General features: G+C 49.1%; 1 protein-coding gene across 2 annotated transcripts; it reads right to left on the bottom strand.

The window, feature by feature from the left end:
* Window positions 1-667: 667 nt before the first annotated feature.
* On the bottom strand, window positions 668-14,365 carry OPRL1 (opioid related nociceptin receptor 1). Of its 2 annotated transcripts, XM_053992844.1 has the most exons (4): window positions 14,102-14,365; window positions 13,388-13,641; window positions 4,441-4,796; window positions 668-3,753 (listed from the first exon to the last, which is right to left on the bottom strand). In XM_053992844.1, exons 2-4 carry the CDS (start codon window positions 13,612-13,614, stop codon window positions 3,230-3,232), a joined length of 1,107 nt encoding a protein of 368 aa, XP_053848819.1. In that variant the 5' UTR covers window positions 13,615-13,641; window positions 14,102-14,365; the 3' UTR covers window positions 668-3,229. The 2 variants fall into 2 exon arrangements, with proteins under 2 accessions (XP_053848819.1, XP_053848820.1); XM_053992845.1 differs by lacking the exons at window positions 13,388-13,641; window positions 14,102-14,365 and adding an exon at window positions 11,100-11,189.
* Window positions 14,366-14,570: the final 205 nt, after the last annotated feature.

Raw genomic sequence — 14,570 nt, 5'->3', positions numbered from 1 at the left:
GAGAATATTTGCTATGTTAATAAATCCCATAATACTGAATAAAGCACTTTGGTTTATGGTTTTGCTGTAAGAACTCACCCCTGGATACTTATAATTAACTGAACTAGAAGAAAAATAAAAGATTTCCTTTTTTTTTTTCTCACCAATTTACTTTTTCTTTTTTTAAGAAGAAAATCACCACTGCTAATAAAAAACCCTCTCCTGATATTTACCTCCTTGGGTAGGAATATTGATCTCTGCAGAGAGAAAGCACTTTCCTTATTGCACATCTCACTGTCCGATCCATCTTTCCTACAGAATGTGGCCTTGGCTTTATTTTCAGAGCAGTTCTGCAATTTATTGTTCTCCCAGGACACACCCAACCCCATAACTCCTGGGAATTGTGGGGAGAGGAGGTGGAAAGAGCTTCTTTCATCCTTCAGCAGACTTCACTTCTAACAGCAGGCAGCTGCCTGCACTGCTGCCCTGTTACACATCACAGCTGCCCTTTGCAAGACCCAGGGACCCAATTTTCCAGCATCTTCACATCTTCTGTTCCTGTGTTAACTACAGACCAAGTTGTCTGTGTCACAAAAGTTCCCACTGGTCTCACTTAAAAGGGATGGGCTGAGACATTCCAAATCCACCCAGTGAAGTCTTCCAGATTATCATCCAAACCACATGGGGTTTAATTTTCCTTTATTAAAGCACACAAGTAGCCACCTAAATGTCATTTACACTGCGGCAGTTGTAAAAGTCACACCAACACAACCACTTCCAAAGGGAATTACAGAGCCAGCACTAAAGCCATCCAGCTGACCATGAGCCTGTAACTCCTGAGGCACAGTACAATAAGGTTTTGCTTTCAGGTGTTTGCTGCTCTTCTTATAACAAACTTCACTGAGCATTGAACAGAATGCCTAAACACATTCACTGCAAGGGCCGTGGAAATACCCAAAAGCTTGGTAAACACACATTTATTGAGTACTTGATTATGTAAGATCGTTGCAGCATAGTCATTATAACAAAATCCATATTTAAAAAATGCCAAACACTGGAATATTTTTTTTTTCAGAGGACATAAACCTATTTAAAAACCCAGCCAAGAACGACAAAGGGAGTGTGGCTGTTCCTTGGCCAGCCACTAATGAATGTTCTCCGCTTCCTAAAGGTAAGAACAGCCTGGCAGTCAGTTCCCAGCTTCAGCCCCAACCATTCCCAGACCCCGTCAGACCATCCCACAGCTGAGGGCTGAGCAGACCCAAGGTCTCTCACTGCCCAATGCTGTTACCACCCACAAACATCCCACCTAACCCAGTTTTCCAAAGGCATGGATGCAGCTTGCCAGCAGCACAGTTCTCAAGGAGCTGTTCTTCACATGCCTGGGTTTATATGGGATTTCCTGGTGAGGGCTCTGGGATTAACATCCACTACAAAGTGCTTAAAGTGCCCAGATTTCCTCCTCCCTCCAGACTGGTATGGGGAAGTGCTAATTGCAAAGTTTGCTCTGGTATACATCCAGATTCCAAATCAAATGTTAATCAGCATCAAAATCCTCCCAGCCTGAGCAGTTTACAAGGGATCTGGGTCCTACATGTGGGGCACTGGAATTGCATCTATATTTTAAGCCCAACCATGAGGGAAACACTCTACTTAGAAATATAACATTCAATTCCTTTGTACAGCATATAGAAAGAACATGACAGCATTAAAATATTGGCAAATCAATACATTAAAAATACAGAATCTCATTGATCAGAGCACAAGAAATATATTCACATTGGAATCTGTACAGTCCAGATGACACTGCTGGTTCTCATGTTGGAATTGACCTCCCGTGTCCAGGTGGAGGCTGGTGCTTTGCTCCCCCATCAGCACCACTGGCCACCACTGCCCAGATTTCCTGGGGCTGTTGTGCTACAGGGACAACCCCAGCCTGCTGCTCTCCCCAGCACAGAGGGCACTCAAGTGGTGAAACTCCTTGGGGAAGCTTTTGTTATCAAGCGAAATGGCAGGACATTTCATTTTCCACAAAGCTCTGGCCTACTTTGGGAGAGGAAAATCAATCCATGGTTAGCAGGAGGGGTGGTACCCAGGCAGCATCTCCCACATGCTTTCAGCATTGTGGGTCTCATTTCAGTTAAAAACATAAAACAAACCACAGAACCCCAGGTTCTGTATGGTTTATGCCATGTGGAGTGGGTGGGACTGTTTTAGGCTGCCTCCTCCCACCAGGAATGTCCATGTCTTCTGGAAGAGCTGCCATTCTGACTTCTCCAAAATGGCTTTTCTTATACATAAATACATGTGTCTATAGGCCACTTCATTCCTTCCTCGTCTCACCGAGGAGGATGCCCAAGGCATGCTTGGTAAGGTGAAATCCTACCATGTATCTGCACCTATTCCACTGCAGACATATATATACAGACACAGTCTGTCCATTATTACACTGGAAATACTGAGTTTAAAAAAAAAAAAGTAGTAGCAGCATGTAAATGAGAAATTGTGTTCATTTCCTCAGTCTTTTTTCTTCCTCCTCTTCAGAGCTACACCATCAGTTCTGACAGTCCCTTCTCCCCACCCTGCTCCCCTCTGAGAGGGGGGGGATCACTGCAGATCCCGTCTGCAGGAGCTGGCGCTGTCCTTCCAAGGCAGTTTGAATTTCTCTTCCCGTCAGCTCCCTCCTCTCCCTCCCTGCATCCTTCCCTGTGCGATGACTCATCCTGGAGATGATCTTGGGTTTTGTCTGATGGCTCCTGCCCACTTTGGCTGCAGCAAAGTCTGATTTCAGAGCGATGGCACAGGAGGAAAACCCGCACACGAGCGCCTGGTGAGCCAGGCGAGCTGTTAACATCTCCACCCAAGGAGGAAAAAAGCAATGCAAGAGTTCACATTCTGTCTGTCTCCCAGCAGCAGAAGTGTAAGCCTCAAGAGCAATGCCTATTTTAAACCCTTAATTCCCAAACTCTCAATAATGTTGCAAACCCCCAGGGTTTTGCAGGAATCAGCAGGCTGATTTCAAGCACGTTCCTTAGTGCAGGATGCACTGGAATTAAAAATGCATCAAATGGGCTCACTTTCTCTGCATGCTCTTGCAGTATCCGGTTTTCCCAACCCCCAGAATTGTTTCCTTGTTTTCTCACCTCTCAGTTTTGGGGTCCTGCTAAAGGGCCGTTATCTGAGTCAGTTCTGACGTGGGGGTGGTCGGACTCTGCTGGGCGACAGCCACCATGGGGATTTCCATGCCTAGTCAGGCCGGATTGTTAGTCCCCTCCGAGTTCTTGCAGGCGTAGGCCACATCCTTGGCGATGCTGCACATCCTGTTGGACATCTGGAGCTCGGTCCTGAAGGCACTGGGGAAGCAGAACTTCTTGAAGCACGCCTTGAAGTTCTCATCCAGGAAGGCGTAGAGCACGGGGTTCAGGCTGCTGTTGGCGTATCCCAGCGCGGTGCAGAAGCAGGAGATGGCCAGCTCCAGCTCGCTCTCTGCCTTGGCACCCAAGCACTGCACCAGCACGAAAATCTGGATGGGAGTCCAGCAAACGATGAAGACTGCCACCACCACCAGGACCATGCGGGTGATGCGCCTCAGGTTCCGGTCCTTCTCCTTGGAGCCCGAGAGCACACGGACGTTCTTGAGCCGCCTGATCATGAGGCTGTAGCAAATGGTGATGATCAACACAGGGATCATAAAGGAGAAGAGAAAGACGCAGATGCCAAACACCGGATCCCAGTAGTCCACGGGAGAAGGGAGCTTAATTAGACAATCAATCTCTGCAAGAGTAAGAAAATAAAATGGGAAGGGAGATCAGCAAACACAGATCAAGCAGAAAAGCATCTGTGTTGCCATTGGACATGAAATGAGTACACAGAAGTTTGGTAAGTTTAAAGGAGAAAAAGAGTAAGTTTTATTCGAACATCTGGTATTTATAGAATTCCAGAGGTGACCGTGGATTGGAGGATGGAATTACCCCCTCTCCAACTACACTGGTCAAACCAACAGTCTATCAATTCTCTCCTCTCACAAAGAAGAATGCAAAGCAATCATTATTTATATGAACAGTGCATGAGAACTCCAGTAGAAATATGTAAACAGATCAGAAGGCTGAAGAAGTTTTATAAGAACTTTAAAACTTTCAAAAGAACTATAAAAGAAAACTTAACACTTTTAAAAATCAGGGCAACACATCTGCACATTCAGATTAGTTTGGTTAGTTAGGTTAATGGTTGGACTTGATGATCTTAAAGGGCTTTCCCAACCTAACATAACAATTCTATGTTTAATGTTCAATTCCTCACATAACAATTCCATGTTTAACACTAGAAAAGCAGCAGCAGTGATACAAAGAGGCAGGGGCAGAGTTAAGATGAGTTTACAGCAGAGACCTCACCCCACTGATGAAACTGGCACCCCTCTCCCTGGGCTCTCCTGTCCCTCCCCCTGGGTGCAGTTTTACTGACCGTTGTTCTCGTTCTCCGCAGATCCCATCACCATGGCCGGGATGCCGAAGACAGAAGCCAGTGCCCAGATGCAAACATTGACCACCTTGGCCTTGTGGGGCGTGCGGATGTCCAGGGCTTTGATGGGGTGGCAGATGGCGATGTAGCGGTCCACGCTCATCATCGTCAGCGTGAAGGTGCTGGTGAACATGTTGTAGTAGTCAATGGAGATGGCAATCTTGCACAGGACATTGCCAAAGGGCCAGAAGCCCAGGAATGTGTCTGTTCCCTGGAAGGGCAAGGTCATCAGGCACAGGGTGTCAGCCAGAGCGAGGTTAAAGATGTAAATGTTGGTGGCTGTCTTCATCTTGGTGAATCTGAAATGCAGGAAAGAGCAATGGTTAGAGCTCCCACCTGACAATGATGGGTTAGACACTGAACTTTACCAAAGTAGATTCTGCTGCTTTCAAAAGGAGAACCTTTCCACCTCCCACAGGTTTATCAACACACAGTTCGGCCCATCTCCTACAACACCACAAATGCTCCCTCCACAGTCAGTTCCATGGGCAGGAGAATTATTCCCTCAGAATGCCAGTGAGCACCATGGAAGCCTGAGGCTGTCATCTCAGGTGGTGCTTCTTGAAAAATTACTTCAATAAGGCCAACTTAGGATTTCACCACCTCTGGCTTCATTGTTAGAAGTATTGGTGAGAGCTTTAGCCAGTGAGCTGATTTGAAAGGCACAGGGGTAAGTTGATCAGCCATTTGATATGGGCTCATAGCTAATGTGAGGTGTCAAATCAGAGCAGGCAAAATGGCCAGCCCTGGCCAGCCAAAAGCTGGTGTGGAACTAGGTTTGAATCAGAAATCAAAATATCACAATGGATCTTTCTAGAGAAAGGAGTAAAGTCAAAAGTCAAACCCTAAAGATTTTTTTTGTCATTTCAATGTTACTTTTACCACACGAACTGACTGCCCCAAAGAAAGAGTCACCTTGCTCTAATGGCAATCATCTCCTTTTCACACTTGGGAAATGATGCAGAGCCAGCTGTGATCACCTATTCGGGGGGACGTGCGGCATCTGCAGAAATAGAAGCTCAACAGTGACTCTGACTGAATCTAACATTTCAGCTCCAGGATATTCCTCTCAGAATAAGAGCTCAAATAGGTATAATTTTAAAACTACAGCTCATCTATCATTTACTCTACTAATGGCCTAAGCAGAAACATGGCCAAAAATGACAGACAATGATGTTATTAACAGAGTGCAAGTTCGTTTGAGGGTAACACTTCTACCCGTAAACTGCTGCACTATTTTCAGCCTGATAGTGTTAAAATACTACAGGGTCTGATTTGACTTAAAGAGCTCTTTTTGCAAATTTGATACAGAACAGCAAGCCCACAACTTCCCTTCTCAGGGCTGTGCCCTCCTCTGAGCTTCTTCAGCTCTTGATAAATGGTTTGAATGCTTGGCAGGACATTATCACTGGCATATTCTGACCTCTGCTGGGACACATGGTGACCTGGCCAGGTTTGCAAGAGAAGCAAACAGGGGAGTCACAATCCAGACTATAAAGTCTATTTTTTTTACCTGCCTTGGAGCTCTAAGCTGGGCTTGTATCAGAAGTCTGAAAGCAGCCTCAGAAAGCAAAACCAAATGATCCTATATTTGACCCTAAAAGCCAAGGGAAGATTTTGGAGGTGAGCACTGATGGAAACATTGTTGGAAATATTTTGAGGTCCCCACACAAGCCTGAGTGAGCTTTTCCTGGCCCAGAAATCAATCACAAGTTCTTAGAAAGCCAGCCCAGACAAACTTACATAACCAAAAGCAGTAGAAGGAAAATACTGGTGCTTTTCCTTTTGTGATGGAATGAATGAGCAAAAGCACTTTGCAAATCCAACATAACCAGGCAGCTGCCAGGGCTTTAAGGTTTGGGATTTCCTAAGGAGAATTACAGCAGCCTTCAGTGCCCTGAACTCCAGAGGAGCATCTCAGGGTGGCCAAGTGCTCCTTTCCTGAATTGCACTTGGCATGAACGTGGCAAAGCACAGGGGAATGAGGTGGGTCTGTGAGTGGATCCACTTCCCCCTCCAGGTCAGCAGAGGGGGATTTAAATGAAGCAGTGAAATCACTGTTTTATCAGCTCTCACAAAAATGAGCATTGTCAGCTCAGGCTTTGGGAAATGATTCGGTCACCCAAGATCATGCTGGCAAAGGTCTTCTGAGAGCTGCAGTTTCCCCTGAACACCACTGACCTGGCTGGGCTGGCTCAAGCTTCCCAAAGATCAAGTTTGTTGCAGTCCAACCTTTCAGGAGGTTTGGAGCCAGAGGCAATTGATCAACACGCCTCTAACCCTTTTTACTGACATTATAACTCAAGGGAATAACAATTTTGAGCAATGGTGAGCAACTGTACTGCAAAACAGTAAAAATTAAAGGTTGTTCCTGTTTTATTTTTTGTCATTGACCAGTGGGAGAAACAAGCAACAATTCACCCACCTCCAAGCCCCATCCAGCATCTGTGGAGGACAAAGTTGCCTCCCTGCACACTCCTGTGTCCCCAGCAGTGAGACGTTTGGGGCATCTCAGCCAGCCCTGAACTCAGGGTGTGCAGAGCAAATCTTCAGCTCCTTCCCACATCCCTCCAGCCCCACTGGCCCCACTCCTCCCAGACACTTCCCAGCATGAATTCAGAGTGCAAGTGCCATTGCTCTGCCTGGCCCTGCAAAACCCTCAGTGCACAGATCCCTGTCCTCTGCCTCCTGGTGCTGTCCCACCACTTCCTTCAACCCATCTTCCAATAGAATTTAAAGCTGATTTTGCGTTCTTGAAAGGGAGTGAAATTAATTTGCACCTAATTAATTACTTCTACACCACTTTCTCTACATGCTGAGAGCCAACAGCCATTGTCCCAACCAACCAATGTTCCCAAACATTTCCAGAATGTTCAATACACACAAAAATCAATCAATTTCTTCTCTGTGGATTAACATCTCTTTCTGTTCCTCCAGAACTGAGAGTGTTCTTTCTCCTAATCTTCACCAAAAAAAAAAAAAAAAAAAAAAACAAAGAAAAATTAAACTCTCAGGCTTTAGGAGGCACCTCAGTCTCCTCCCCCACAGCACAAATCTGCTGCAGATAAACCTGTGGATTCCGTGGATGACATTAGCTCCCTGCTGGGCCACTTTCTTGCACTCTGCCACAGAGGTAATTTCCTAATGGAGCATCTCCCACAGGGCGGTGCTCAGCTCTCCATCCAGCTCTCCCTTTGTCACAACAGAAATCGCTTTGCTCTGCTCTCCTGTTCCCTGGGATGCTGAAGCCCGAGAGGAAGAACACCTGGATATCAGCTCAGCACTTCTCTTCCCTCTCCTTGTGGGTACATGGACCCTCTGCTCAGGGGAATACACGGTCTGGGAGAGGAGATTAAGGGCAGGTCATTAAGGGTCGGTAGGTAGGTAGACACACCCTCGGGGCTTTAAGGACCTGCTCCTCACAAGAACAAATTCTGCCCCTGGCTGAGCCTCAGGGTGAGCTGCAGAGCTGTTGGTTTTGCATCTTTCCCTTTTCCACCCAGCCACAGCAAGGCTGCAGGGCAAGGGCTGGGGCTAAGGACCAGCTGGCTGCAGCAAACCCACAACCCAAAATGGAGCTGCAGACAGCAGGGGCAGAGGGACCAGAGCAAAGCCTGCAGCCCTGCAGAACCCTGAGCATTGTTTCCAGGAGCTCTCTGACTCTTGGAGCTTCCTGATTTCGATATGTGTAGCTCCAGCTAATCAGGATGCAGACAGTGTTGTTCACCTTGAGCAGCTCCCTCCATCCCCACCTCACACCCTGGCAGCAGTGCCAGCCTTTGCCCCCATGCCTGGGCATGGTCCAGGAAGCAAAAGAGAGCAGAAAAGGCTCAAAGAGGATTTTTACTGAGCTGCTCCCATCCTGTGATGGTGGAAATCAGCCCCAATTCTCTCCCATCTCTGCTCCCAAGCCCTCAGGTTGTGTGAAGCTGATATTTGATCTGGCACGTTCTGTCATGATTTGTGTCCCGTCAGCTGTCCACCCACACAGTGCTCCCTCCATCCCTGCTGCTCTGATCACCATCCCAGAACCCCCTCAGCCTGAAACTTCTGACCAGTGCAAGATGATTTATTCTTAATGGTTCAACAGGCCCTGAAAAAAATGCGCAGAATTTGAGGACAAATTTAAATTAGTCTGGACTCTGAGGCCAGACACTACAGCAAAAGCAGCCACCAGCACAGCACATAAAAGCCTATAAATTACCCAGCAAGACAGGGACTGACTAGCAGGGGCTAGTAAGGGAATCTGCAGCCAGCCAGGATGAGCACACACTTTGGGACAGATGATCTTCTTGTCCTTGAGTCTCACCTCTGTGTCTGGGGGACAGCTAGGAAAAAGCAGCCCTGCCCTGCCGGTGCTCTCTGGGGATCACTGTGGATGGTGCTGCCATGCCAAGGGAGGAGGCTCTGTGGCTACTGCTGCAAAGGCTTCAGCACCTCACCCAGGGGCTCTCAGGGATGCTCCCACATCCCTGAGCAGGTGCTTGGCCACCAGGAATGCTGCTCTGGTCTAAGGAGGGCATTTATCAGCATCCACGCTGCAGCAGGATGTTCTTATCCCTGCTTATGGGCCAGATCTGCCTCTGCTGACACCCAGAATGCTTCTGGGAATTGCCCAGTCTCTGAAAAACATCGGGAACCAAGTCCCATGTTAAACATCACAGAGTTAGTGCTGCACACGGGCAACTCCCTTTCACCCATCTCACCACAGCCAGGTGAAACAAAGAGCCCTTCAACACACACTGGAGCTACAGGACCTGTGTTAGCAGGGGCCAGATGTGGCTATTGTGGGTCATGTGGCTAAGCCCAGCTCACCTGGGCTCATGGGGAGCCCAGAAATCAGGGAGCTGCAGACCTGTCCTTTGCAGCCATTATCACAGCGGGATCCCCTGCTGCTCACCTAACCATCCTCACCCAGCTCCACTCACTCTCCAGAGCAAAGAGCCCTTGGTTTGGGTTTCATTTCTCCATCAATAACAATAATTTATGTGTATTTATTTTGTTTTTCAAGGAAAAACTAAGAGGCAGATCTGGAAACAACAAAGGTCTCAGATGGCCCCTCTCCTGTCTGCTGGGTCCCCCTGCATGAAGCACTCACTTCATTTCAGCTCTGAGACACATAGCTGGTCCAGAATTTTCCCTGAGAAAGCTTTCTATTAAGAAATCAGCATCTCTGAAATGTCATAATTAACTTAATTTCCCCTGTCTCATCACAGCCAGCTGCCCTCACCCCTGTTCTCAGGGACTGAGGCAGTTTTCAAGCAGAACAGCTGGCACAGCATCCCCAGGCAGGCTCATGGTTCAGACACCTCCCCATCACATTTTTCCTCCTAAAGCTTCACCTGGAGGCAGCAGATGAAAATGTAGGGGCCTGACAGCCTTAAACTGCCCAAAACATTGCTTAAAATGCTCTGAAAGGTGCTCTGCCATAGAGAGAGCTGAGCATCCCCAGCATTTTGCCAGGCTTCCAACAGAGAGCTGCCATAGCAATGAGGAGTGCCCCAGAAATGAGGCAGCATTCCCAGGGGGGTTTGAACTGGAGGAATGGAGTCCCCCAGATCCCACTGCTGAGCATCACAGCAGCATGGTGGAGCTAGGGACACCGAGCTGCACCTTGTCCCTTCCCTGGGTCACCAATGGTTGGCAGAGATTTGGGGCCTCTGTCACACCCCTAGAACACCTGGGTGAGCCCCACCCCCAGGGCCAAAAATACAAAAATACACCCTCCTTCCCCTTTGCTTCCCTTCCTAAATACAAAGATCTTTGGCAAGCAGCCTTGCAGACTTCAGTTAATAGCTAGGAGGGATCTCAGCAGCCTGGTTTTCCCCAAACCCTCTGTTCAGCTCCTTGTTTCACGTTCATTAAGAAGCAGAACAGGAAATATATGCAGAAGAGAGCAAACAGCAGAAGGAGGAGGGAGGGGAGGCATCGTCTCTGCTGGCAGGAGCTCCAGGATGAGCCAGCAGAACAAAGCCACAGATGAGGCAGGTTCCCACAATAGGCCCTTTACTGTCCAGGAAATCGTGTTCCTGACAAGAGCCCTTCTCCATCTTACCCAATTAGTGCTGCTCAGCACTGGAAGGGATTGATGGTCACATGATGACTGTCTCTATAAATTAATCATTCCAAATGTTAAATCATTCCAAATACAATAGATATGTAGGCTGGGTTCTGCATCAGAGGGGAAAACCTAGAGGAGGCTTTGAATTTGTACTTTTGCGTGAAATACCGGGAGATTTAAAACTTTTCCCTTGGTGCTGCAGAAAACTCATTCAGGAGGAACAAAAAAAAATGAGCTTTTCTGATGCCTCCAATTTCCTTGAGTGCTGGTATTAGAGTCTTTTTTATTTCCCAACTCCCTGAAAAATGGGAAACAATTACTGTCTATAACACTACCAGACTTTTTCTGGAAGGCAGTACACCATTTTCCTATGGGCTGTGTAATATGTTGAAGCCTGGTTATCATTGCCAAAGCACAGAAAGAAAAAAAAGCTTGTTGGGGTGCACATTACTTACAGTGATAAGAGTGCAGCACAGAGGGTTTGCTGGTCATTTTTCCATTAATTTATCATTATGAGCCCCTAAACCCTGTGTTGACTTACCAGCAACCAACTTCCAGCCTACTGAAAACCAGGTGCTATTCAAGGCATGAAGCATCAAAGCTCTAATCTGAGGAGAAAAGCATGTGTTTGAGAAGCTCATCAGCATCCTCCTTGTACAGCCACATTTTGGCAGCTCTTCATCAATCTGTGCACGTGGCCAGGGTCAAGAGTTTGATATTGAGTCCAATTCATCCTCCTGACCTGAACAGACAGGGCAAGGAGAGAAGAATCCTGGGCAGAGATCACCAGAAGTTGTTGCTCATCGACTCAAGGGTCATTGCCTTGGCTCTAACTCAGTGTTGGTCTCAGCTCAGAGCTCCCAAGGAGCATGGGTGGGGAACAGCAGCCCCTACACGTGCTCTAGCTCAGTTATAACCTCCCCGGCACACACTTTTCATTTCTGAGTAAAGGGAAACAGAGAAATGGAAAAACCTGAGGGAGATTGGGGTGGCACCTGTCTTCAGTTTTCAGTTGCTTAAAAACTGTAAAATGAGAGGACACACAAAAAAAAGAGTTGCATTCCATGGGAAATTCTAGTGCTAAATCCCTGAGTGCCATTTATCCAACTGGAAGGTAGCAAAGTCAAAAAGGAGTGGAGCAGAAGCCGGCATTTTTCATGGTTAGCCATGGCACAGGTCCACCCTGCCCGGGACCCCAGTTTGGGACACTCATATTACTGGTGATGCTCCAGTCCCAGTCCTGGGCAGGGCCAGCAGGGTCCTGCTGTGCACATCCCACCAGGCCTTTGCAGACAGGGAGAAGATTTCTGCCAAGGCTTCTCCTTACACACATCAAGGCTCATGCACAGGGTAAGGACTCCCTTCCTCTGCTGCACACGGGCTGGCATTCCCATGCAGCCACATCACCATCATCAGACAAGGGCTTCCAACTCCAGAGCCTCACTACTCACACACTTACACACACCCACAAACAACTCCAGCAATTGCTACTACACTGAGCAGGAACACAAGCTGTCCAGACATGGCACCAGCGTGCTGCAAACCTCCTCTCTGCATCTGCAGACTCCCCTGGCTAATGGGATCCCCTCTCAGTGCCATAAACTCCTCAGCTAAAAGAGCACACACAGGCAGCCTGATGAACAGACACACCACTTTGCCCTCAGAGCAGAGATTCAACCACTCTTCAGCAACCTCTGGTACCAAAGACCTAATTTTGCAGCATCTCCCCAGCCAAGTTGTAGTTATTCAGGGGAAAGCTGCTCTGGAAGCCGTTGGGCTCCTGGCAGGAACAAGACAATCTCATCAGTGTCTGAATACCTGCTAAATACTTTCCTCTTCTGTTGGAGGATTCAGCCTGTCTTTTCTGTGCTGGCAGAGTCCACCTGCACCAGGAATCTGCTCCAAGATGTGGATAAAATGGAAGCTCCTTCCTTAACATGCAGGGTGCAGAGATCAGAAGGGAGATGCTGGGTTTAACGTAATCACAGCCCTAAGAGCTGCACAAACTTATTCTGTACTTACATGGCGAACAAGGTTTCTGATTCCCAGAACCAGAAGGGTTTGAACCACGGCAGAAGCAGACAGGGACACTCAAAATGCCAGCCATGGGCAGGGAGGATGGAGTGGTGCATGCTCTGTGCTGTCCCTCTGCAAAGGTCCCCCCCACCCTCCTGACTTCAGCACAAGGAGCCAGAGAAGTTGCCCTCAACTCTGCAGCATCCTTTCACATCTTACTTAAGTCTGCAGGCTCCAAAGGGTTGGAAGACTTACATTTTCATTTTTTTTTTCTCCTGTAAGAGTAAAAGGAAGCTTCCCAGCAGGCTCTTTCCTTTGCAACAAGGTTCAGCTTTGGAAAGAGCCAGCTCCCAGCCAGATGGAGCAGCACCTGCAAACACAGCTGGAGTGCTGGACACAGCACAGGAAGGAGAGGTCCCATTAAGGTGCAGCACACCCTGGCAGTGGAATGCTCCCAGCACATTGCCCTCCCCAGGGACATACAGATCCCTAAAAAGAAAAAAAAAAAAAAAAAAAAAAAAAAAAAAAGAAAAAAATTTTTTGAGCAGATCTGCTCACTCCATTCCATTCTCTGGGCTAAACTTTAGGAGGCACCAGAGGGCAGCTGAAAACTGGCAGAAACCTTCATCACAGCCTAGGAAAGGAAAAAAAAACCAAATAAAACCAAAACAATAAAACAAATGCCACATCATTACCTCTAAAGCACATCTCTAACCCCAGGGAAGCGCCTGGCTGCTTTACCCGCAGCAGGGATTGAGGGAAGGAAGGTCTGCCCTGCTCCCAGCCTTCCCGAGAGCCTCCCCACTGTCCTACCTGACGATCACATACATGACGGAGCAGTTGCCCACCAGCCCCACAATGCACACGATGGAGTAGACGACCACGATGGTGATCTTGATGCTGAGAGGCAGGAAACCGTCCCCTGTGCTGTTGTTGAACCAGTTGCTGGGCAGAAAGCTCAGGTTGAGCATGGAGGAGTCGTTCAGCAGCTTCCTCAGGTCGGGGTCTTCAAAAATGTGGGCAGGGAAGAGCGGGTCCATCCTGAAGCAGCAGCCTGCGCCAAGGACCTGGGGCAGCAAGAGACAGCCTTAAAATCTGCTGATCAAACGGGTGGCAGGGGACTGTAGCAAGGCAAGTGCACGAGAAACGCTGGGGAAGGGTGATTTATTACCAGGGAGAAAGATTTACTGCCACGGAACACAGCCCCCCTCCCCAGGAGTATTTTAATGGGATGCAACCCTGAGAGCCTGGCGCATCCCGAGCACAGGGATCACGCATATCTCCACACCGCCGGCGCAGGGGACGCGCGGGCTGCACACATCATCCCTTCTCCCAGGGGCTGGATGTCCCCACCTGCCTCTCCCATCCCTGCGGGTCGGTGAGTCCCCCACAGGCGGTTTTGTGCCCCCAGACCTTCCACTGCCACCCGAGAGCCACCGGGGCTCCGGCACGACCCCAGCGGTCCAGACCACGCAACAACAGCAGGAAAAGCCCGAAGTTGGCAATAAAGCCCAGCCGGCTGCTTACCTGCGGCAGGTCCCCTCTAGCGCAGCTCCGGACCTGGCTCCGCTCCCCGCGGCCGCATCCAGCACCCCCGGGCCGGGGGATGGGGGGGGGGACACGGCACAAAGCCGGGGGCTCCGCAGGTGGAGGAGGGGAAAGGGCTGCTCTCGCAGGCAGGGCTGCTGCCAGCGCAGGGGGCTGCACCCCGGAGCCCACGTTTTTAAGGAAAAGGGAGGGATGAGGGAGAGGGAGGGAGGGAGGACGGAGGGCGGCTGGGCAGAGCCAGGCTGCCGGGCTGCTCCCACTGCGTAAGAGAAAAGCGGGAGGGGAAAGGAGGAAAAGAGAGGGGGGGAAATGATAAATAACCAAACGCGGCAAAGGGAAGGCGAGCCCACACCTGCGAGACACGGGCAGCGTCCTCCCCCCGCCCCGGGGGAGCTGCGGTGGCCTCCCCGTCCCAGCCCCGGCGCGGCGAGGGGGGACCAGCATCCCC

This window comes from Vidua macroura, chromosome 17 (genome assembly GCF_024509145.1).
Source record: "Vidua macroura isolate BioBank_ID:100142 chromosome 17, ASM2450914v1, whole genome shotgun sequence".
Lineage (NCBI taxonomy): Eukaryota > Metazoa > Chordata > Aves > Passeriformes > Viduidae > Vidua > Vidua macroura.
This window is presented reverse-complemented; position numbering and strand designations above follow the sequence as displayed.

Coding starts and splice junctions, on each gene's coding strand:
- OPRL1 (XM_053992844.1), bottom strand. CDS start 13,614: ATGGACCCGCTCTTCCCTGCCCACATTTTTGAAGACCCCGACCTGAGG. Junction 4,797..13,387: donor GTCATGTATGTGATCGTCAG/GTAGGACAGTGG, acceptor CCTGCATTTCAG/ATTCACCAAGATGAAGACAG. Junction 3,754..4,440: donor TGCGGAGAACGAGAACAACG/GTCAGTAAAACT, acceptor TTACTCTTGCAG/AGATTGATTGTCTAATTAAG.